The sequence below is a fragment of the Cucumis melo genome, chromosome 12, assembly GCF_025177605.1.
Source record: "Cucumis melo cultivar AY chromosome 12, USDA_Cmelo_AY_1.0, whole genome shotgun sequence".
Lineage (NCBI taxonomy): Eukaryota > Viridiplantae > Streptophyta > Magnoliopsida > Cucurbitales > Cucurbitaceae > Cucumis > Cucumis melo.
In genome coordinates this window covers 18,412,884-18,437,703 of record NC_066868.1, presented here as the reverse complement: position 1 = coordinate 18,437,703, position 24,820 = coordinate 18,412,884, and the positions used below count along the sequence as shown (strand labels likewise).

Below are 24,820 nucleotides of genomic sequence, written 5' to 3'. Positions count from 1 at the left end.
ATGACGCAAAACTTGCATCGTTAAAACCCAAATTTGTAGTATAGATTTCTTGCAGTACGAGCTTAGGCCACAAATGATGCAAATTTCCAAAGATTATTGTCAATAGCAGTAAAATGCATCCTCATCATCAAAATCAGCATCCTCTTCTATACCGGAAGACAAAAAACAAGTAGGGTCAAAATACGATTTGGACAACACATTCCTGACTCACAATCTATGTGAGTTCGAATCCATATACCTGTTTCAAAAAAGAAAATAAGTTCAATATAGAGTCTTAAAAGAGCGCAGTGAGTCTGTTGGTTAGCCTATAATCTACCGTAGAAAATACAATTGATGATATACATAATTAATTCCGCAAGTCGAAAGGACAACAACATTCTTCAAGAATGAAAAGACATCTTCAATTATTGGTCAACCGATTCATGTTAAATTTTAATACTGTGCCATAGGTCTTCATGTACAATAAGTAAAAGGTAGGATATTTGATATCCAAAATAACTTAGGTCTTCCTTATGCAATATAAAAGCTTAAGAAGACATTTGGTATAATTTTCCACCACCTTTCTTTATTTTAGTATTATATATAATTTTAGTTTTAGGTTTTAAGTTTTATCTTTTTTTTTTTTTTCAAATTTTATCAGATAAGGGTCCTGTCCTGTCTAATTCGATCCTATCTATTAATTTTCTCTATCTTAATTGTAAATTTGGTGTCTATAAATAGACTTCCAAGTTGTAATATAGGGGCACATGCAAAATATTATCGAACTACACCCTAAGTTGCAAAATATTATCGAACTCTCGACTCTCCCTCTTAGTCTCTCACTCTCTCCTTGTCGTCGATGTCGCTTCAGACTCTTCGATATCAGCTTCAAACTTGCTTCACAAAACCTTTAGACTTCTGATATAAATAATCGTCGATGTGAACCTCCCGTCAGCTTCCTTCAACTAGCCTCTACTAGTCCCAATCATCTCCGACTCTTTGATCTCCCTGTTGTTAGGTAAGTTTAAACTTAATTAGTGATTATTTATTTTTATTTGAGCTTTTTTCTTCATTGAAAATTTATTAGATTTGCATTTTAAGTAGTTTTTGTGTTTTGAGGTTGAAATTTAGTTGATCTGATTCTGTAGTTGTTGGAAGATGTGTATAGTATAGTGGAGTGTATGTATGCTAATTAAATAGGAGATTTAGATTAATGTGTTTTGGAATTAAACAATGGATATGCTAGTTTCGATTCTACTTTGTTGATTAAATATGCACTAAGTAAGAACATGGTCAAACTAGTTGCGAGGCCCAAATTCGAAAAAATGGGAGACCTATTAAAAGGAGTCTTGATGAAAGGATTATTTTGGCTAAGTGTAAGTAAAAGACATCATGCGAGAAGGTGCCATTTTAAGGAAAGGCGACACAGAGTGAAAACTTACGTCTAAGGGTTGTTGCAGTGAAGTAGGCGTTCTGTTGGGGTAATACAAAGTGAAGTCAGGAAAAGGAAATTAGCGTTTTTAGTCTGTCTCAAGAAGAAGAAGGCGAGGAAGAGTTTAGCCTCCCAAGAAGATAAAGTTAGTATCTCAAGGGAATGTTTAATCTGGAGTTGACAACTAGCTACGAGTACGAGCTTAGGTTGGTTGCATGGCCTAATGAATGACGAGTTGATACGTGTAAAGTTTTAAGTAGGAACTGACAGGTAAAAAGAGGTTTGGTGATGACTAATTAGTATAAATAAGATTGAAGGGAGTAGAGAAGGTGTTACTATTCTAGTAAGTTGCCAAGGAAGAACTAAGAGTTGAGCTGGCTTATTGAAGAAGGAAGAAGAGAAGAGGAAGTGAACTAGGGCCCTAAAAGGAAGGAAACTAAATATTTCGTGAATGACCTTTTTAAGCAAAATAAGTGTTTTGTAGTGATTTTCATAAAGAAATGTGTTTTGAAAGTATTCTTTCCGAGTCTGTAGTTATTTATAACTCGTTGTGTATATCTATATACTGTTGTGTTAAAGTTTATGATGTTCTTTGAAAAGAGAAAACTATTGATTTCTGTGTGATGATTGTGATGCTTGGTGCAAGTAAACCATTCGCCTTATTCCTATCAGGTGAGCTGCTATTACATGGTGTGCACATAATGTGTAAAAAGGCATCATGTGGACGGCCTGTGCAACGAGAAATGAACCAATAAAATTCTTGGATGCTATTTCTAGAGTGAACATCACAGTAGTCTAAACACAAGATGTTGGCGAGAGTGAATCCCAGTAGTCTTGGTGCAAGAAATGGTTCATGTTCTTGATGGAAAGGAATAAGAGGAAGCTAATATGTGATTTGTAAAATGGGGTGTTGAGCCTGTATTTGTGAAATGAAAAAGAATTTGTGCGAATGATTTGTATTCCCCCAAAAGGTATTTATAAACTCTCACTCACTAATTTGATTTGGATGTTAAGTTTCCATTCTCTAGGAGTTCAAGCGTTGAGGTCAAGTAAAGAAGGGTAAGATAAGTTGCTATGCATGGAAGCTGAGCGAGCAAGTTGTGCTCATATATATTGTATTTCCTTGTAATTGGAAAATTATTATGTATATAGAAGCCTTGTACGTAAGGAGTTACATCTCAATTTTGTGAGAGCTAGGTAAGACGTTTAAGTTTAAGATTTATCTTTGTGCTAAGAAAGTAAGGAAAGTGTCGATGTAAAACAGTGTTATGATATTCCTCTCGATTTAAGATGATTAGCCAAGTAGCTAGGGACATCTTCATCTGAATCATCTGTATTCCTATATCAACTGTGTCATTTGAATCATCTTTTAGCACTAAGGACAAGTGTTAGATTCTTTTCAAAGTTCATTAACTTCTTAAAATGTAGAGACACTCATTTGTGCTCATAATTGGATTCAATCTAAACCATTTAGGTGACATGGTTGAAGAAATTGACGAAGCTGACAAAATTGACGTAGGTAATATGTAATGTCACCATAATTAGTAATTTCATTTATTTCATTATTTGGCAATTTACATTTAAATTATCTCATTTAAGCTAACTATTTTTTCTTTTTTTTTTATCTAGAATTCATAAACATACGAAAAGACATGGAAGCTGCGATTGAGAATTTGAATTATGATTCTACAATTTAAGTTTCTACTCTCAAATCTTTATTTACATTTCTTTTTATATTAATTGTTAACCAATTAAACTGTTGAATATTGTTTTTGTTTTAAGATTCTTGAAGTGTAATGATAGAAGCTTATGACTGGGTTATACTAACAAGGCGTAAAGTGCAATAGCGTAATGATGCTTAAAGAATTAGTATGTGGGAAAGGAATGCAAAAGTAGTTAGTGCGGGGAGTCTTTTTCTTCTTCAGATTCCAAACATATATTTGAATAACATTGGTAAAAGCATTGGAATCAAACATAAAGTGCAGTAGTGTTAATGGTGCTTAAATGGATGCTTATGACCAAAACAACAAGACTACCATCAGCCATCTTCTAAAAAATAAAAATAAAAAAAATAAGAATAACGAACCGAATTGACTGAATTCAAGTGGGGTCGGATCCTGTCTATAAAGAGCCGTACAATGAATGTTGGGTCAAACCCAACCTAATTACACCCTTATTAATATGTATAACTAATTAACTGGTAATTTATTTGAATAATGAATGTTACAGAAATGATAACAAAATAGACTAATTAAAATATGTATTAAAAAAGAGAAATTCTCATAGATATAAAAAAAAACAAAGAAACTATTACAAAATATAACAAAAGAAATTTGAAATGAGGAAGAGAAATCGATAGATTTTACTATATTTCGTTATTTTCATTACTTTGCTATTTTTAAAAATTTTCCTTTAAAATGTAGTGAGAAACTTTCTAAATTGTCTTTCGCAATTTGAATATTCTATTAAAAATAATAGTTAGTCATTTCTTTTGTTGGCACTACAATTAATAACTTTTAAGCTCGTATTTGATAATTTATCTATTTGTTGTACAACAGTTACAAAATAAGTAATTGAAACTCGAATAAAGGGACTATGCAAATTGTCATTGAGCTAGACTTACTTTCACAATTTTGATTAATTTAAAGTTTTATTTATAAAAGGTAAAAATCATGAGTATGGATTACAACAAATTTCAAATTTTTTATTTTTTTTAGTCCAAATTGGAGTGAAAGATTCTATCCACAGACCTATAAAGTACTCAACATACATGAATAACAGCTAAACTAAGCTTTTGTTAACAAAATTTCAAATGATTATGGAGATGAGTCTTGATATTTTTACTTCTCATCATTGAATATTTAGCTTTATACTAACCTTTCCTGCATAAATTCTTTGTTTTATTATATGCTTTCCAAAATGTTTAAAAATTCTAAAAGTTTTTGTTTTTAAATATTCAATCCAAAAAATTAATATAGTTTTTTTTACTATATTTAAATGAGTTTTTTCAAAAATTTAACAAACTTGCCAAATATTTATATTATATAGAACAATTTTAAAAACGGAAAAATCTCACAGACCCATAATAGAAAATACCAAAAATATCTCAGTCAACACGCGATTAATCGCAAACGGGTGCATGTAATTCTTATTCTAAATGATCATGATATGCGATCGTGTATGATTTTTTACACGGTCGCATAGGAAATTATACACGACCGCGTACCAAATCTAAACAATCTTGGTTCAAGATTATGTACCTAGATCTTTTATATTTTGCACACGATCTTGTACCAATATCGTTTAGATTTGGTACATATATGGTATATGATCATGTACTAAATCTAAACGATATTGGTACAAGATCGTGTACCAAAAACTTTTATATTTGGTACATGATCTTGAACCAAGATCGTTTAACTTTGATACGATTGTTTAGCTTTCGTACACGATCATTTGGATCTAGCAATGGACATGTAAGAGGCGATGAAGATCGTTTACCAAGTGAGAATTTGAAGAAGTGAACAAAGAAATATATAAAAGAAAGAATAGTAATAATTATAGAATAGTGATCTTGATTTCAAAATTATATATAAAAAAAATTGCAGAAAAAGAGGAAAGGAAGAAGGAAAAAATCGAAGTCATGAAAATTCAAAAGTAGCAAGGGTAATTTTGGAATATTTAAAAAATGATCAGTTGCATGGGTTTTTCGATTTTGTTATACGGGTCGTAAATATTTTGGTGTTTTATTATATTTATGAAAATTAACCATTTTTAAATATAGCAAAATAATATCAAAATATTTATAAAATATAACAAAATATCACTGTTTATCTACGATAGACCGCTATAGACTACTATTTTGTGATATCTATATCATGATAGACACATATATCCTGATCTATTATTGTGATAGATCGTAACATTTTGCTATATTTATAAATATTTTTAAAAAAATTTGCCATTTAAAATAATTTTCTATTTTTTTAGAAAAAATATTACACAAGTTTAATAAAAACTATAGTAGAATTGCAAATTTTTAAAGAAAATTAAGGCTATATAAACTTATTTTACCTCTAAAATTTATTCTTTGGTTTGTTATCTAGATTAAAAAATCAAGTTAAATTTAAAAAAAATATATAAAAAAATTATTTTTATTTTTAAAATTTGTGAAGATGCTAATAATACAAGAAATGAAGTGAAAAATAGGCTAAATTTAAATAAATAAGTTCTATAAGTAAAAATTTCAAATTTTAGATATTTTTCATTTCACTCTCTTCCTAACTGAGCTCCACTCAACATTCCCTTCGTATAGATAACCTGACATCAATGCATATCCATAATGGAATTGGACGTTCCCATAACTTTTCTTCTTCATTTCTTCAGTCCTTTCATCTAATTGCTACAGTCTCTGCTCAGCGCTTTGATGTAAGTTCGACCTTTTCTCCAATGCATGTTCACATAACTCGTTTGCTTTCCTTTAAGCTTAGGACCTTGGTTTGCCCCTATCAATTTTTGTAATTCCTTGTGGTGTGTATGTGTAGAATTCGGAATGGAAGTTGGAAAATATCGGATTGGTTTTACGAAAAAATTTCTCCTGAACGAACCTGTTCGTTGTTGTGTTTGAATCAGCTATTATAATTTCATCTAGTGCCTTTTCGTTTGAATCTTTTTTCATCTCAAAAGTATTTTGTTCTCTTCCTTCATTTCTAGATTTTCTATTTGTTTATTGGGTTTTTTGCAGTTTTTTTCTTAAGAAGGATTTGTGTTTTACACATATTCATGTTATGCGTAACTTTGCAATTTGACATGTTAATACCAATTAGATAACTTGAAATTAATGTCGACGATGAGGGAAGTACCTCGTGTATCTTGCAAAGATTGTATGGTGGCTTCTCTTTTTCAATATCAACTCCTCGAAATGACCCAATATAGTGTCTCTTTGGGTTCATCATTCTTGAATTAATCAAATGTCCATTTGGGCTTCTTGGACTTTGATACCATACTAGATAACATAAAGTTTCCATCTCAAAATTAATTGTTAATGAGAGGAACAACGTATGTGTTTATAAAAATTGTGATGTTTCTCTGCTTTTCCACTTTGGGATCCTCATCAAAATCTAATCTAACGTATTCTTTCTTTTATCTTTAAGGGTTATGGCAACATGTCTATTTATGGTTGCAATGAAAGCAGATAGAGCCTGTATATTTATTTGTATACCTATAATGTTTGCTTTCATTATCTTTGATTGTTATGCCAATGTATCTACACTTTAGAATAAAAATTAAAAATAAATAAATAAAAAACAGATAGAAGCCTGAACATTTGTTTGTGATTTGACCTTTTTTGGAGAGGGCTTTTGTTAAGTGTATATTTGTATGGAAAACTCTGCAGGTTGATTTTTGGAAGCGTAGTGAACAACATATACTTACAACCGGGATGTTGTGGAAGTAATTTTAGATGCACAGTGAAATGCGGAGACAGTGAAGTTGTAGAGAAATCCAGACGTGATGGGCTTTATGTTGATAAACAAGGAAAATTTAGAAGCTTCAATCGCAAAAGATTGTCAAGAAAACGATGTAAGATATGCTACAAACTGGAAACTCTGTTTAGTACTTTAGTTTTGGCTTATATTATCTGTATTAAAACTATCACTTTGTCCAGGTGGTTCCTTGAGGGGACGAGGATGGAAGTATGGATCTGGTTTTGTTGATGGAATCTTCCCTGTTTTGGGCCCTCTTGCTCAACAGATTATGGAGTTTTTAAGGGAAGAAGTAGATTATATGGGACTCTGGGATTCTCTTGACACACTACCTGCCACTAATTCAACTTGGGATGATATCATCAGTGTAGCTGTGCAACTTCGTCTCAATAAGAAGTGGGGTCCAATCATATTGGTAGGAATTTAATCTGATGATTTAGTCATACAACAAACCAAATCCAAGGCTTCCTTAACTTCTTTGCTTCTTTTTTCTTTCAATGGTTTTATGCTTATAGTTTAGTTAGAGGGTAAGACAAATAGTTATGCAAATTCATGGGATGAGAGAATTTCATGCTAGCTGGACAGAGAATGGATTAAACAAAATCCCAGGTCATAGCGTGCTTTTCTTTTGTGTATGTGAAGAGAGAGTTCATGCAATCCTATGAATATTTTGAATGGATTAAACAATTGTCAGGAGAGAGAGAAGGAGAGAGAGAGAGCCTTATGTTCATCAAAGTGTCTTTGTGCTTTGTGCAACTTGTGCTTATACTTGCTATTTCTGCTGAAATTCTATAGATATGTGAATGGATATTGAACAAGAGTACCTTCCGACCAGATGTGATTGTGTACAATCTACTTATGGATGCTTATGGGCAGCGATCACTGTATAAGGATGTAGAATCTACATACTTAGAACTTCTTGAATCTCACTGCATTCCAACAGAAGATACTTATGCACTTCTTCTAAAGGCCTATTGCAAATCTGGATTGCTAGAGAAGGCTGAAGCTGTCTTTGCTGAAATGCGAAAGTATGGCCTTTCACCAAGTATGTTTATTATTCATTAGTCATCTACTACGAGGTAGCTAGTATCATCGATTTTTAAGGGCTTAGAACTTTAAGAAGACAATTGATATTATAACATTTTGCTGTTTGTTGCATGTATGTCGGTATTAAATTTCTCTTCAAAGATAACTTTTAGTCATACAAAAATAATTATTTGTCCTGCATTTATATTTTTATTTTTATTTTTTTCCCAGTCACGAAGACTAATGATGAATATGAATAAACAAGCCATTTCTTCCATGTCATCTCAACTCATGTGGCTAGTTTTTTGTGCTTTCAGGTAATTTGAATTTTGTAGTAGAGAATATTTGGTATTTCCCCAACACCAGAACCTCATTATCTCTAAAATTAACAATGATTTCCATCAAAGAATCAGCGGATAAACCATTATCCTTGTCAAAGATCTTGCAGAACTGCCTTATCATTCTTTTTGCAGAGTGAATGGCATGAATTGATCCCATGTTAGCACTAACAGATATCCATATTGGTTTTGTCTACTACGGCTATGCTACTACCCTGCAAATGTTTGTGCATACTGAGTTTGGGGAAACTTACGAGCAAAGAATGAATAACTTTTTATTGAAGAAATCTGAACATATTATAAAATTCTCTTACAATTATATTGAACTAGTGATCATGATGAGAATTAAATAACAAGTGAAAGCTAATAGGAATGTTAGATTTTTGGGAGGAAGGGTAAGCAAGCAGGTGACCCATTGTGAGTTCCCAAGTGCTATTTTTCTGATTTCCAGTTCAGGATTTCCAAAAATATGCACACAAATTACTAACTTTAGTTTTAGGGGAAGCACACTATTTCCTTTTTGTAGCTGGTCTGCAATCATCATTTATATGATACTCTTTTTTTTTCATTTATCATTATTTTTCTTTCTGTAAATATATTGATGATACTTTGAAAGTCATAGGACAATATTGCTACAAGTGGCATGAGAAATTGAATGTTTGCCTTGCAAGATGGCTTAACAGAAACGAAAAAGAAAATTGAAATTTATGTCAACATACAGGTGCAATTGTGTATAATGCTTACATTGATGGACTGGTAAAGGGTGGAAACAATGTCAAAGCAGTGGAAATCTTTCAGAGGATGAAGAGAGATGGCTGCCAACCCGCTACGGATACGTACACAATGTTAATAAACGTATATGGAAAGGTAAGCCTAAACAGGTTAAAGTTGAGAAATCTTTTATCTGCATTTGAATTGCGTTGGCCTATTGTTTTAGCACAGGTATGAAAAATAATATCTAGCTTACTGAAGTGTTTAAATTCTGTTTTTGGGTTGCAATGATTTCTTCACGATACTTTATTATTTTAGTTTCTTTTAATATTTATTATTGTTTTTTATGACAATACTTTAAGCAAATAATTGGTAATTCTTCTTTCCTTTTCATTTTCTGAATCCTGATTTAACTTAGCAACAGTGATGGTTGATCTTCTTTGTTCATTTTGAAATATTAATATTTTTTATTTCAGTTTTCATGAAAATAGTTTATAATAAAAATGAAAATGAATAAGGAAAAGGCGTTTTAACTAACTGGTTATGGTAAGATTATCTGGTTTTTGGTTGGGACCTTGATTTGATTAAACCTTATCATGACATAGGAAGTCAATTCCTCAAACCACACTGTTTTAGATTTACCAAGTCTGGTTTAGCCTAAGTTCAATTCAGGTTTCTTTAATGCATGCGTAAATGTAGAACAAATGGAACAAGCAATCTTCTACATTTATACAGAAAAATTAAAAAAAAAAAACTTGTGGCCGGAATGCAAGTCAAAGTAGTAGGACAGATCAGTTTATCCGATAGAAATCCACTCTTCAATTTCTTCATCCTTTAAGACTCCTCTCAACCTCGAGTCTCATGTAGCATTATGAGAGGACCAATATTGAGGATGGCCATAATGCCTACTCTTCCGAAGCAAATCTCCAAATCCACCCAGAAAAAGTGCCATATTTCTGTACGTAAGGTGGTTGACAATCCCTGGGCCATCCCTTTCAAATGGGAGAGACACCATTCCCCAATTAATTAGGTGTGACACACCATCCAAACTTGGTCCTTACATGTTTCTGTATGAAGTTTCTGTTAGACCTCTTATTAAACATGTGTATAGTAGAAGGAAGAAATAGAATTTTAGCACGTGAGATTTAAATAGGTTAGTGGCGGGAAAGTTAGTGGAGTGACAGCTGTCCTTGAGTGGAAAATCCTGTTTAAAAGACAGTTGTCTTTTGGGGGGAAAGTTTATGTTCTGTTTTGTGAAGTTTGTTAGCATATTCAGAATTCTTCTGGTTGAGAGAAGAACTGAATTGTTCTTGTATCCTAGGGTTGTATCTTTTACAATTCTAAAGATTGTTAGAAAGAAATTCTATACAGAAAATAATTTCAATTTGCTGGAGTTCCAACATTTTGGTATCAGAGCCAAGGATTCCGAAAAACAGAGGAAACATGGTACAGACGCGGATTGAGGAGCGATTGGAATGCATTGACCAAGAAATTGCCGGAATGAAGAAGGAACTGAGCAAGGTGCCGGCGATCGAAATGAGTTTAAGCGAAATTGCGAAAAGTCTGGAATTAATGAGGCTTCAGTCGGAGAAACAACAGCAATTATTGTTCACGATTGTTGAATCAAATACGAAAGAGAGATCGACGATGAGTCGACTGGAGACAGAATCAGCCGCGAAGGAGTTTGAAAAGATGAAAGGAAAGGAAGACGATGCATCTTCCAGTAAAGCGATTGAATCGGGCCGAAATTTTGGAGCAGACAGAAATGATCGAAGGATCGACAGTGACGACGGCGCTGCTGATCGAAACAAATTTAAGAAGATTGAGATGCCGGTTTTTACGGGAGAAGATCCGGATTCTTGGCTTTTCCGAGCAGAGAGGTATTTTCAAATTCATAAACTAACTGATTCTGAGAAAATGTTAGTATCTACAATTAGTTTTGATGGACCGGCGTTAAATTGGTTTCGTTCACAAGAAGAAAGAGATAAGTTCACTAGTTGGTCGAATATGAAGGAGAGGTTGCTCATTCGTTTTCGATCCAACAAGGATGGTACACTTTCTGGGCAGTTTTTGAGAATTAAACAAGAAGGTACTGTGGAGGAGTATATCAATTTGTTTGACAAAATGGTAGCCCCGGTGAATGATTTACCAGAACGAGTAATTTTAGACACATTTATGAATGGGTTATTACCGTGGGTGAGGTCTGAAGTTTTCTTTTGTCGACCGAAAAGTCTGGCAGAAATGATGGAAGCAGCCCAGTTGGTTGAAAACAGAGAGATAGCAAGGGTCGAAGCTAAAATGAGTGGATATTCAGGGGGAAAGTTATCAGTGAATAATAATGTTGGGGGAAAGGCATCTATTGGAGCTGTAGCAGGGGACAATAAGAACAACACTGTTTTCCCTATACGAACTATTACTTTGAGAAGTTCTGTTCCGAATGAGAACCGAAGAGAAGGGACTTATAAAAGACTACCTGATGCTGAATTTCAGGCCAGAAAAGAGAAAGGATTATGTTTTCGTTGTAACGAAAAATACTCTGCTGATCATAAATGTAAACTAAGAGAACAACGGGAGCTGAGGATGTTTGTTGTGACGGCTGAAAGAGATGAATATGAAATTGTTGAAGAAGAAAACGAAAGAACAGAATTGAATTGCATAGAGCTCAAAGAAGATGTTGCTACTGTGGTTGAGTTATCAATCAACTCGGTAGTAGGCTTAAACGATCCGGGTACTATGAAAGTGAGAGGCAAACTATTTGGTGAAGAAGTGGTAATTTTGATTGATTGTGGTGCGACACATAATTTTGTGTCAGAAAAATTGGTGAAGAAACTATCCTTGTCCATTAAAGAAACATCTCATTACGGTGTGATCTTAGGATCTGGAGCTGCTGTACAAGGAAAGGGAGTTTGTGAAAAATTGGAAGTGCAGATGAGTGGTTGGAAAATAGTAGAGGATTTTCTTCCATTGGAGCTTGGTGGAGTTGATGTTATTTTGGGAATGCAATGGTTATATTCCTTGGGAGTAACCACAGTAGATTGGAAAAATCTATCAATGACTTTCATAGCTGATGGGAAAGAAGTCAAGATCAAAGGAGATCCTAGTTTAACGAAGGCAAGGATTAGTCTTAAAAAATTGATAAAAAACTGGGAAGACAAGGATACTGGATATTTGATAGAATGTAGATCGTTGCAAGTCAAGCTCTTAGAGGGGAATGAATACAGCTTGTTCAGTACAGAAGCTGTGAGCAATGCTTTGAGCGATGGATCCATCAGTTCAGTCATCAAACAATTTCAAGATGTTTTTGAATGGCCAGAGAAATTACCACCTCGAAGAGGAATAGAACATCATATCCACTTGAAGGAGGGAACTAACCCGATTAATGTGCGTCCGTATCGATATGGTTTTCACCAAAAAGAAGAGATGGAGAAACTAGTCAAAGAAATGCTGAATTCGGGGGTAATAAGGCCGAGTACTAGTCCATATTCAAGTCCTGTATTACTGGTTAAGAAAAAAGATGGGAGCTGGCGATTTTGTGTGGACTATAGGGCTGTCAATAATGCCACCATTCCAGATAAGTTTCCCATTCCGGTGGTGGAAGAGTTATTTGATGAACTTGGTGGGGCAATCTTGTTTTCTAAGATTGATTTGAAGTCCGGTTACCATCAAATCAGGATGGTCGATGAGGATGTTGAGAAAACGGCTTTTCGAACACATGAAGGTCATTATGAATTTTTAGTAATGCCCTTCGGGCTGACCAATGCTCCAGCCACTTTTCAAGCATTGATGAATAATATATTCAAGCCATTTCTCAGGAAGTTTGTATTGGTTTTCTTTGATGACATATTAGTCTATAGTAGAAGTGAGGAAGAACATGAATTTCACATGAAAAAGGTGCTGTCACTTCTAAGGCAGAATGAGTTATATGCTAACCAGAAGAAGTGTCAATTTGCACAGAAAAAAATTGAGTATTTGGGCCATGTGATTTCAGGGGAAGGAGTAGCTGTGGATCCGGAGAAGATTAGGTCTATTTCTAACTGGCCACAACCTACAAATGTTAAGGAGATCCGAGGGTTTTTGGGACTAACAGGATATTACCGACGCTTTGTACGAAATTATGGGACTATTGCTGCCCCATTAACTCAACAGTTAAAGAAGGGAGGATTTCATTGGAATGAGGAAGCCACAATAGCTTTCGAACGACTAAAATCAGCAATGATAACATTGCCGGTATTAGCTTTACCTGACTTTTCTAAGCAATTCGAAATAGAAGCTGATGCTTCGGGTTATGGGGTTGGAGCTGTTCTGGTCCAAGATGGAAGACCAATAGCATTTTACAGTCACACATTAGCATTAAGGGACCGTGCTCGACCAGTGTATGAAAGGGAACTCATGGCTGTTGTTTTGGCGGTTCAAAGGTGGCGACCCTATTTGTTGATAGGGAAGTTTAAGGTGAAAACAGATCAGAAAGCACTTAAATTCTTACTTGATCAGAGGATCATTCAGCCACAGTACCAAAAATGGATAGCTAAATTATCAGGCTATTCATTTGAAGTAGTTTACAAACCCGGAGTTGACAATGGTGCAGCAGATGCTTTATCCAGGAAACCGGAAGGGGTGCAACTGTTTGGATTATCTATTCCAATAACTGTTGACTTAGAGGTGATTAAAAAGGAAGTGTATCAAGATCCAAAATATGAGAAGATTATAAAACAGTTAGAGCAAGGGGAGGAACTGGCTGAGAAGAACTACTCCATGCAGAGAGGCTTGCTGATGTATAAGAACCGTCTGGTAATTCTGAAACAATCTTCATTAATACCAGTAATTCTTGATACTTTTCATAATTCTGTAGTTGGAGGTCATTCTGGTTTCTTAAGAACTTATAAAAGAGCAGCAGCGGAATTGTTTTGGGAAGGGATGAAGACTGATATTAAAAAACACTGTGAAGAGTGTTTAACATGTCAAAGGAGTAAGTCTTTGGCTCTATCACCAGCTGGTTTATTAGTTCCATTGGAAATACCTCAAGCTGTCTGGAGTGATATTTCAATGGATTTTGTAGAAGGCCTACCAAAATCAAGTGGATTTGAAGTAATTCTGGTTGTGGTAGATAGATTGAGTAAGTATGGACATTTTCTACCCCTGAAACATCCGTATACTGCTAAATCAGTGGCTGAGTTATTTGTGAAGGAGATAGTGAGGTTGCATGGATTTCCATTATCCATTGTTTCGGATAGAGACAAGATATTTCTGAGCCAATTTTGGTCTGAAATATTTCGTTTGTCAGGCACAAAATTGAACAAGAGCACCGCTTACCATCCTCAATCGGATGGCCAAACTGAGGTTGTCAACAGAGGAGTGGAAACTTATTTGAGGTGCTTTTGTAATGAAAAGCCTAAGGATTGGTCTAAATGGCTGCCGTGGACAGAATATTGGTATAACACTACTTTTCAGCGTTCTATTGGAATGACTCCATTTCAGGTAGTTTATGGTAGGCAGCCTCCTACGCTTTTGTCCTATGGTAGTACACTGTCTAAGAATTCCACTGTTGAAGAGATGTTGCAAGAAAGAGATCTTGTTTTGGTTTCTTTGCGGGAGCATTTACGGTTGGCACAGGAACAAATGAAACTGTATGCAGATAAGAAAAGAAGAGCTGTGGAATATTCTGTGGGAGAATATGTGTTTTTACGTATTCGTCCTTATCGCCAACTGTCAGTGCGCAGTAGACGAAATGAAAAACTTGCCCCACGTTTCTTTGGTCCATATAAAATTGTTGAAAGGATTGGGCCAGTGGCTTATCGATTACAGCTGCCAGAAAGCTCTAAGATTCATTCTGTATTTCATGTTTCACAGTTGAGGAAAATGGTGGGACATCATGAGGAGTCTCAACCAACTATTCAATTTGTTGATGAGAATTATGTGTGGAAGTCTGATCCGGAAGAAGCTGTTGATTATCGTGAGACAGTGGTTGGGCAATGGGAAGTCTTAGTATGTTGGAAAGGACTTCCTAAGCATGAAGCTTCTTGGGAATCTTATGATGAAATGAAGATTAAGTATCCAGCTTTTCACCTTGAGGACAAGGTGAATTTAAAAGGGGGGGGTATTGTTAGACCTCTTATTAAACATGTGTATAGTAGAAGGAAGAAATAGAATTTTAGCACGTGAGATTTAAATAGGTTAGTGGCGGGAAAGTTAGTGGAGTGACAGCTGTCCTTGAGTGGAAAATCCTGTTTAAAAGACAGTTGTCTTTTGGGGGGAAAGTTTATGTTCTGTTTTGTGAAGTTTGTTAGCATATTCAGAATTCTTCTGGTTGAGAGAAGAACTGAATTGTTCTTGTATCCTAGGGTTGTATCTTTTACAATTCTAAAGATTGTTAGAAAGAAATTCTATACAGAAAATAATTTCAATTTGCTGGAGTTCCAACAGTTTCTAATTTTCTTCTCAATTTCAAAGACAACATTGTTGGGCGCATTAGAATAAAAAATAGGAATAAGTACGAAACTTCAAGAAAATCAACTAGTTATGAGCAGTGTTTTTAAAGTTCAAGGCACAACAAAGCGCAATAGTCTTCTGGGGCTTAAGCAAGGCACAAAAAAAGTACGGGCTTTATTTTGTGAAGCATACTATATATAAAAATACTCAGTAAAAAGAGAAAACATGGTTGAAATAGAAATATGAAGGAAACAAGAACTCCTAAACACGAGCAATCTTGCATTTTGGCTTAGTAAATTTGATTGTTTTAGTTAATAAACAATGAAACCTCTTAATTATTACTATTTTTTTTAACAATAATGAAAAAGCCCCAAGGCATTGGTGTGCCTTGGGGCTTCACAAAAGGCGCGTCTTGTTTGTGAGCCTCGCCTTTTGGTGTCAGACCTGGGCCTTGAGCCTAGGCGCCCGCCCAAGAGAGGTTTTTAAAACACTAGTTATGAGAAAAAGGAATGAGTAGAAAACTTCGAGAGAACCAATTACTTAAAGTAATCTGCTCTCTTTTAAAGAGCCTAGAACACTTCGGTTGTCGAGCCTATAAGAAATCCTTTCCAAGTTTCCAACACCAAATGTGAAAATTTCTTGGGCTCCAAATTTTAAAGAGAGCAGTATCCCGTTGGGCATCCAAAATCCTCAATCGCTTCCCCAACCTTTTGAATGGAAGAATCAATACACCATACCAACCACAATAAGTTTGGCTATCTTAAGGCCTGAAGCTTCTTTAAAGATGTACAATCCTGAATAAAAGGACTGGAATCTACTGTAGTATTTATGTGGATTTCAAATTGGTTTTGATTTTTAATATTTTCCCTCATAGCCTAATAATCATAGGTTTATGCAGGAAAGTAAGTCCCATATGGCAATGAACATATTCGACGAAATGAGAACTCAAAGGTGCAAACCTAACATCTGCACCTTTACGGCTTTAGTAAATGCACTTGCTAGAGAGGGACTTTGTGAGAAAGCAGAAGAAATATTTGAGCAAATGCAAGAAGCTGGTTATGAACCTGATGTCTATGCTTATAATGCCCTCATGGAGTCATATAGGTAAAATTAATCTGGTACGATCTTCTTTTAGATATAGTCTTCATTCTTGAAAGTAAAGTGTGTATTCATTTTTCACTTCAAAATGGTCGACAGTACTTTGAAGGTCTGACTTGCCATATGGACATTGATGACTTGTGAGCTTTAGTAGGCAATTGAATTCAATTTTCCTCTTCTAACAGTTATAATATTTCCGCCAATAATCCTTGTACTTCTTTTTTTTACAAATTTCCTCTGCTTTTTTTACGCAACATGCTGTGGTTAAGAACCATTTAGAAGAATTGCTTATAAATTTGATGTTTTGTGCTTAAGCTTTATGTTTTCATGCGTTATTCGATGTAATTTTTTCTTTACTAAAAAGTGTACTGTCTTGGACATTTGCAGTCGTGCTGGTTTTCCATATGGAGCTGCAGAAATATTTTCACTCATGCAACACATGGGATGTGAACCAGATAGAGCATCATACAACATCATGGTGGATGCATATGGAAGAGCTGGTCTTCATGAAGGTATGTCAACTCAAATTACATTTAATAGTTCTTTTATTGATAATTAATTCATTATAACATCAAGGTTTGCTCTCATTGCAAAATCCATATTATCTGTTATAAAGATTTGGTATTAGAAGCAAAGAGAACCAACTCAAATTATGTATGTTGCAATAGTAAGGTTGCATCCACAGACAAGGGAAGGATCTAAATGTAAAACCATGTTTAAATTGAACTATCCTATTCCTTTTTTGGGTTTTCTGTGGTGCGTGCAATCTTGTGGGTTTTGTGGGGAGAGTGGAATAGTAGTGTTTAGAGGAGTGGATAGGGATCCATCGGAAGTTTGGTCTCTCGTTCGATTTATGTTTCTTTGTAAGCTTCAATTTTGAAGACTTTTTGTAACTATTCCATCAGCATTATTATAGTTGGAGTCCCTACTTGTAAAAGAAGTTTCCTTTTTGTGGGCATGTTTGTTATAAGCTGGGTATTCTTCTAGTGTTTCTCAATGAAACTTGTTCTTTTCATCAAGAAAATAAAATTGAACTATCCTGTTCCGGCCATTGTTTTTTCACCATTTTCTTCCAGCTCCTAACCAACTCCCATCATTTTCTTCGTCCTCTTGTTATAGTGCTTTTCTAACTTTAATCTTTATGCACTTTAGATGCACAAGCCGTTTTCGAAGAAATGAAACGAATCGGGATAACCCCAACAATGAAATCCCACATGCTTCTTTTATCCGCTTATTCAAAAGCTGGGAATGCAGCTAAATGTGAAGATATAATTGGTCAAATGCATAAATCAGGTCTCAAACCAGACACATTTGTGATGAACAGCATGCTTAATCTTTACGGACGTTTAGGCCAATTTGGAAAAATGGAAGATCTTTTTTCTACCATGCAGAAAGGACCATGTAGAGCAGATATCAGCACGTACAACATCTTGATCAATGTATACGGACGAGCAGGCTTTGTGGAGAGAATGGAAGAGCTGTTTCAATTGCTTCCAGCAAAAAATTTAGAACCTGATGTTGTGACGTGGACTTCACGGATTGGAGCTTATTCAAGAAAGAAGCTTTACAAAAGATGCTTAGAATTATTTGAAAAGATGATTGATGCTGGTTGTTATCCAGATGGAGGAACAGCCAAAGTACTTCTCTCAGCATGTTCAAGTGAAGAACAGATTGAACAGGTTACTAATGTTGTTAGGACAATGCACAAAGATGTGAAAACTCTTTTGCCTGTCTGAACTTTTAATCCTTTGCCTTATCTTGTACATTCTTATGTCTCAATAGAATTAAAATTCAATTAAAAATTACCCTTGATCTCCCTCACAGTAAAAAAAAATTAGCTGAAATTTTGCAAGTGCAGGTTGTCTGTTCTTTTTGTATGATAACAATTAATTTGGATTCCTAGATCTTTCAATGATCTGAGTCTAAACAATGTGAGTTTGTTTAGAGTTCTTAGAAGGTGTGCTGGAATGTTTAGATAAGTTTATTTGTGTAAGTTATATGTTAATTTAACCTATATTAACTATTAAAGTGGTGGTGTATGGATTGATTGAGATCAATAAACATTGGCACAGCCAGAATCCTCCGCTAGAAGTTGAGTTTGATTCTTTAGAGGTTGGCTTCTGAAATTTGTCTGAAGTTGCTTTTTCTTTCTTTCTTTCTTTCTTTGTTTGGTTTTTTTTTTTTTTTTTTTTTTTTGTGTGTGAAGGAGGCTCTTGGTCTTATCGTTTCTGTAAATGTTTTTCTTTTTGTAAGGTTTTTGTAGAGAAGAACAAAGTTGCGCATGATCTTGATCTTTGGCTTTCTCTCAGGGTCTTCTTGGATGGAAAGATGATTTTCGAGTTGTTGTTCTCCCTCTTGTTCTTGAAAGGGGGTTGAAGGTTCTTTATTTGGTTGGTGGTTGGTTTGGTTTGTATGCTTTTAGTTCTTTTTTTTCTTTTACCTATTAAAGATATATCCTTCGTGTTGAGATTTGTTGAACTATCTTCTGCAAGAGGGCTTCAACTTTATTTCTACAGCTGTTAAAGAAAAGAATCAAATCAGTTACAAACTAATTTTGTTAGAACAGGTAGTTATCTTCAACAAATTAACAAATTAAAAGTCTTGTAACCTTGAGAAGAAAATTTACAGAATAAATACAAGAAGTTGTAGTATGAAAATAAATTCATTTTTGTCTTGAATCTACTTGTAAGAAAGAGTGTTGAATAAAAGGATTCTTACCTTTAAAGAGTGGATGTAGGCTATAAGCTGAACCACTATAAAACACCATCTTGTTCACTTTTCTCATCCCTTCATCTTCAATCAAGAAACCCCTTTGAAACCCTATTTTCTTTCTCCCTTTCTCTCTCGATGAACATGCACAAAAAGGAAAGGAAATACAATGAATAAAGGAAAATTTGACAGCTTGCAAGGAGTATAAAGGAGAGAGAAAACTAAAGGGTAAAAAGGTAACTTCTTACCCTTTCACAAGTCTCAAGATAACTTTTACAAGAAAGAGAAATTTTTCTTTTCCAAGAACTGGTATCAGAGCATAAGAAGGAAAGGAAGAAAATGACTACTACGAAGTTTGAAATCGGAAAATTTGATGAGAATGGAGACTTTACCTGATGGACAAAAAGAATTACTGCAATCTTGGGTTCACAAAAGGCCTTGAAAGCTTTAGAAGACCCTAAAGAACTCCCTGCAACCTTGACCAAATCAGGAAGAGAAACATTGGAAGAGGTAGCTTACAGTATACTTGTTATGAATATTACTGATAATGTGCTGAGACAGGTAATTGAAGAAATTACTACTTTTGCTACTTGGGAGAAATTGAAGTCGCTGTATGAAAAGAAAGATCTACCAAATAAGATGTTCATAAGGGAGAAGTTATTTTCATTTAAAATGAACCAGAACAAAAATCTTGATGAAAATTTAGATGAGTTCAAGAAACTTACCAATGCTCTTAATCAAACTAGGGAGAAATTGGGGGCAGGTGAAGCTGTTATTCTCATTAATTCAATCCATGACACCTACAAAGAAGTGAAAACAGCCTTGAAGTATGGTAGAGAGACAATCACAGTGAACTCAGTGATTACAGCACTTAAAAGCAAGGAACTGAAATTAAAGACAGAAAACAAGACTTCAAATGCAGCATAGTCCCTATTCTCAAAAGGAAAAAATTCTTTTAGAAAAAAAAAACAAAAATCAAAGATCAAGCAAAGATAAACCAGCACTGAAATATTTCATATGTCACAAAGAAGGACATTTTAAAAGAAATTGTTCTGATAGAGGAAAGAACTTCAGAAGAGATGAAAACAGAAGATATAGACCTTATGGCAGAGAAGACTTCAACTGAAACAGAAATTATCAAAGAGAAGATCGAAGAAGAGGAAGAGAACATGGACGTGATCACGGGCCTGTTGGTAATGAAGCTTTTGAATACACTGAGGTGTTAGTAGCCACCAATAAAAAGGCCATGTAAATTGAAACTAAGGAGGAAGACTGGGTCTTAGACTCAGAATGTACCTATCATATGACCTCTAAGAAAAACTGGTTTGTTGACTACAAATCACAAGAGGGAGACTCAGTTTACATGGGAAATAATCAAGACTGTGAGATTATTGGTGTAGGCTCAGTGCTGTTGAAGCTATCTAACAACAGGGAGGTTCTTCTTAAAGGGGTAAGACACGTTCCAAAACTAAAGAGAAACCTTATCTCTTTAGGTATGCTTGATGACCTAGGGTGCTTCATTTATATTGAAAGAGGCTTCATGAAAGTGGAAAGACAAGGCAGAGTAATTCTTAATTCAAGAAAGGTGGAAGGCTTGTATACTGTAAAAAATGTGATCAAACCAAAGTATGCTCTAATTTCAGAAACTGAGAAAGGAAATGAATTAGAACTATGGCATCGAAGACTTTCACATATCAGTGAAAATGGGCTTACTAAACTACAAAAACAAGAGCTGATTCAAACTAGAGGAGTAAAAAACTTGGCTTCTGTGAACACTGCATCATTGGCAAGTCAAAGAGGCTGAAATTCTCTAAAGGAGAACATCACTCAAAAGCCACCTTAGACTATGTACATGGTGATCTTTGGAGACTAGCTAGAACTCATTCTTGGGGTGGATCAAGGTACTTTTTATCTCTTATAGATGATTTTTCAAGAAAAGTATGGACTTATCCTTTAAAATCTAAAGATCAAGCTTTTGAATGTTTTAAAAATTGGAAAGTTAAAGTAGAAACTCAAACTGAAAGGAAGATTAAATACTTAAGAACTGATAATGGTCTAGAATTTCTTAGTAATGATTTTAACTTCCTATGTAATGAGTTTGGTATATCAAGGCACAGGACAATTGCTTACACCCCTCAACAGAATGGAGTTGCCGAGAGGATGAATAGAACTTTGATGGAAAGAGTGAGATGTATGATTTTAGAGGCAAAAATCTCATAAAATTTCTGGGTTGAAGCTTTAGCTACTGCCACCTATACAGTGAATAAAAGCCCATGTGTTTCTATAGACATGAAGACTCCTGAAGAAAGATGGACTGGAGCTATCCTTAAGCTCTTTAATCTAAAACCTTTTGGGTGTACAACATATGTCTACATCAAACAAAGCCAGATTGAACCTAGAGCTCTTAAATGTATGTTTGTTGGCTACCCTGATGGTGTCAAAGGCTACAAGCTCTGGGATTTCTCCAAAGAAAGAAGCCTAATAAGCAGAGATGTTGTTTTCAAGGAGAATGAAATCTATATGGAGTCTATCAAAGTAATACCGTCTGCTGAAAAGAATTTGAATGAACCTTCTATCAGCCACCAAGTAGAGATTCATTCAAATTTGAAAAACTTAAACCCTAGCAACAGTGATCAACTTCCAACAGAAGCTTTTCCTAGCTTTCATTCCCAGGAAGAAGAGGAAGAAGAAAATGCAGAAGATTTGACAAATTATAGCTTAATAAGAGATAGAGGGAGAGGAACCATTAGACCTCCTTCTAGATTTGTAAGAGCAGATTGCATAGCTAACTCCTCTACAGAGACTATAGAAGATGAGCCTTACAATTATGAAGATGCTCTATACAGTAAACACAACAATCAGTGGAAAGAAGCCATGAATGATGAACTTAATTCACTCTACAAGAATGATACTTGGAAATTAGTAGAAAAGCCACATGGAAAAAGTATAATTCCTTGTAAATAGGTCTTCAAGAAGAAGATGATTGGTGATTTGAATGACAAAGTAAAATTTAAGGCAAGACTAGTAGCTAAAGGCTTCAAGCAAAAGAAGGGTGTAGACTATAATGAGATTTTTTCCCCTGTTGTAAAGCACATTTCCATAAGAATCCTACTGGCTATTGTAGCATGTGAAAATCTTGAGCTGGAACAGCTAGATGTTACTATTGCTTTCCTACATGGAAGCTTAGAGGAAGAAATCTTCATGGAGCAGCCTAAGGGTTTTGAAGTAAAAGGCAAAAAGGAGCTGGTGTGTAAACTAAAGAGGTCTTTATATGGCCTAAAACAGTCTCCAAGGTGTTGGTACAAACGTTTTGATGACTATATCAGTCTGATAGGATTTAATAGAAGTCTATATGACCCATGTGTCTACTACAAGAAGCTCACTGAAGGTGATTACATCTATCTTTTACTCTATGTTGATGATATGTTACTAGCAGGGAAATATCCAACCAAGTTAAAAGAAATCAAAGCTCAACTCGATGTTGAATTTGATATGAAGGACCTATGAGCAGCTAAGAAAATCCTAGGAATTGAAATCTTGAGAGATAGAAATAACAATGAGTTATCTCTAACTCAGAAGACCTACACCAACAAGGTACTTTGTAGATTCAACATGGCTACCTCAAAGGTAGTTTCTACACCTTTAGCTCAACACATTAAAATATCAGCAAGAGATTCACCTAAAGATCCAACTGACAGACAAGCAATGAGCTATGTACCGTACTCTAATGCTACAGGCAGCCTAATGTATCTAATGGTCTGTACTAGGCCAGATCTAGCTCACAGTTCAAGTCTTGTCAGCCGGCATATGGGAAACCCAGGCAAGATTCATTGGGAGGCAACTAAATGGGTTTTCAGGTACCTAGCTGGAACTGAAAATAGAGGATTGCTTTATAAACCTCCTAAAGATTCTAAACTACGAGTAAGAGGCTTTGTGGATGCGGATTTTGTTGGAGATCCTGATAAAAGAAGATCACTAATTGGCTTTGCCTTCACTTTAGGAGAAAATCTTATCAGTTGGAAATCAAATTTACAATCAGTAGTTGCCTTATCAACTACTAAAGCAGAATTTATAGTTATTTCTGAAACTGTGAAAGAAGCTATGTGGCTAAGGGGAATAGTCTCAGAACTAGGCTATCAACAAGAAGCTATAGAACTAATGTGTGACAACTAGAGTGCAATTCACCTCACAAAGAATCAGCAATACCATGGCAGAACTAAACATATAGATGTAAAATTACATTTTGTTCGGGATATCATTGAAAAAGGAGTGGCGAAAATCCTAAAAGTTAAAACTGAAGAAAATGTTGCTGATTTCCTAACAAAAGCCCTATCGAAATCTAAGTTTGAACAATGTTTAAATCTACTCAATGTGGTGGATTTAAATAAAGTTGAGTAAATACCTTGCTTTAAGAAGAAAACAGTTCAAGAAGGAGATTTGTTGAGATTTGTTGAACTATCTTCTGCAAGAGGGCTTCAACTTTATTTCTACAGCTGTTAAAGAAAAGAATCAAATCAGTTACAAACTAATTTTGTTAGAACAGGTAGTTATCTTCAACAAATTAACAAATTAAAAGTCTTGTAACCTTGAGAAGAAAATTTACAGAATAAATACAAGAAGTTGTAGTATGAAAATAAATTCATTTTTGTCTTGAATCTACTTGTAAGAAAGAGTGTTGAATAAAAGGATTCTTACCTTTAAAGAGTGGATGTAGGCTATGAGCTGAACCACTATAAAACACCATCTTGTTCACTTTTCTCATCCCTTCATCTTCAATCAAGAAACCCCTTTGAAACCCTATTTTCTTTCTCCCTTTCTCTCTCGATGAACATGCACAAAAAGGAAAGGAAATACAATGAATAAAGGGAAATTTGACAGCTTGCAAGGAGTATAAAGGAGAGAGAAAACTAAGGGTAAAAAGGTAACTTTCTTACCCTTTCACAAGTCTCAAGATAACTTTTACAAGAAAGAGAAATTTTTCTTTTCCAAGACTTCGTCAAAGAAATTGGCAGGTTAGTTCAGATTATTTTGAATGGCAATACTTGTGTGTATCCCAAAGATAAGAGGTTAGTTTGTATAATTTTGAAGTTCAATAGTTGGGTGTATCCCAAGGATAAGAAGTAAGAAGAATTTGTTGTGAATATATTATAATTAGACAATTTAGTGGGAGGCACGCAAATTTGTATGGTAAAAGAAGCTTCTAAAATTTCTATTTTCAATTATATTTAGTTTTTTTTTTCTTATTACGTCTCCATCCTTTTCTTAAAATATATTCTTAGTTCATAAACTTTTTGCCTCAAATAAAATTCTCATGTGTTAATGGAAAATTTCTAAAACGTTTTATGTTTTAAAAAAATCAGTTTATTTTAATTACTAAAAATGTTTCCTTATTTAAGATTAAATATGCATTATGACCATTGAAGTGTTAATATCAGATGAAGACTTTTGATACGTTACTTAAGGCATTGAAAACAGCTAATGACCATTAAGGTGTTACGTGTTAAAAGGTCTGTTGCCTTAAGTAATTGAGGCGTTGAGGTCAAGTATTGATTATTGAGGCGTTACACAACAACATGACTGTTGAACTTAATCTCTATATAAAGATAAAAGAGCTTTCC

The 24,820-nt window shown here is 34.6% G+C and overlaps 1 protein-coding gene across 1 annotated transcript; it reads left to right on the top strand.

The window, feature by feature from the left end:
- The first annotated feature begins 5,678 nt into the window (after positions 1–5,678).
- Positions 5,679–18,298, top strand: LOC103498259 (pentatricopeptide repeat-containing protein At2g35130). Its single transcript, XM_008460806.3, has 8 exons — positions 5,679–5,839; positions 6,807–6,991; positions 7,077–7,309; positions 7,690–7,939; positions 8,980–9,125; positions 16,294–16,499; positions 16,881–17,005; positions 17,646–18,298. Coding segments are annotated over exons 1-8 (1,731 nt in total). The 5' UTR covers positions 5,679–5,837; the 3' UTR covers positions 18,230–18,298.
- The last annotated feature ends 6,522 nt before the right edge of the window (positions 18,299–24,820 follow it).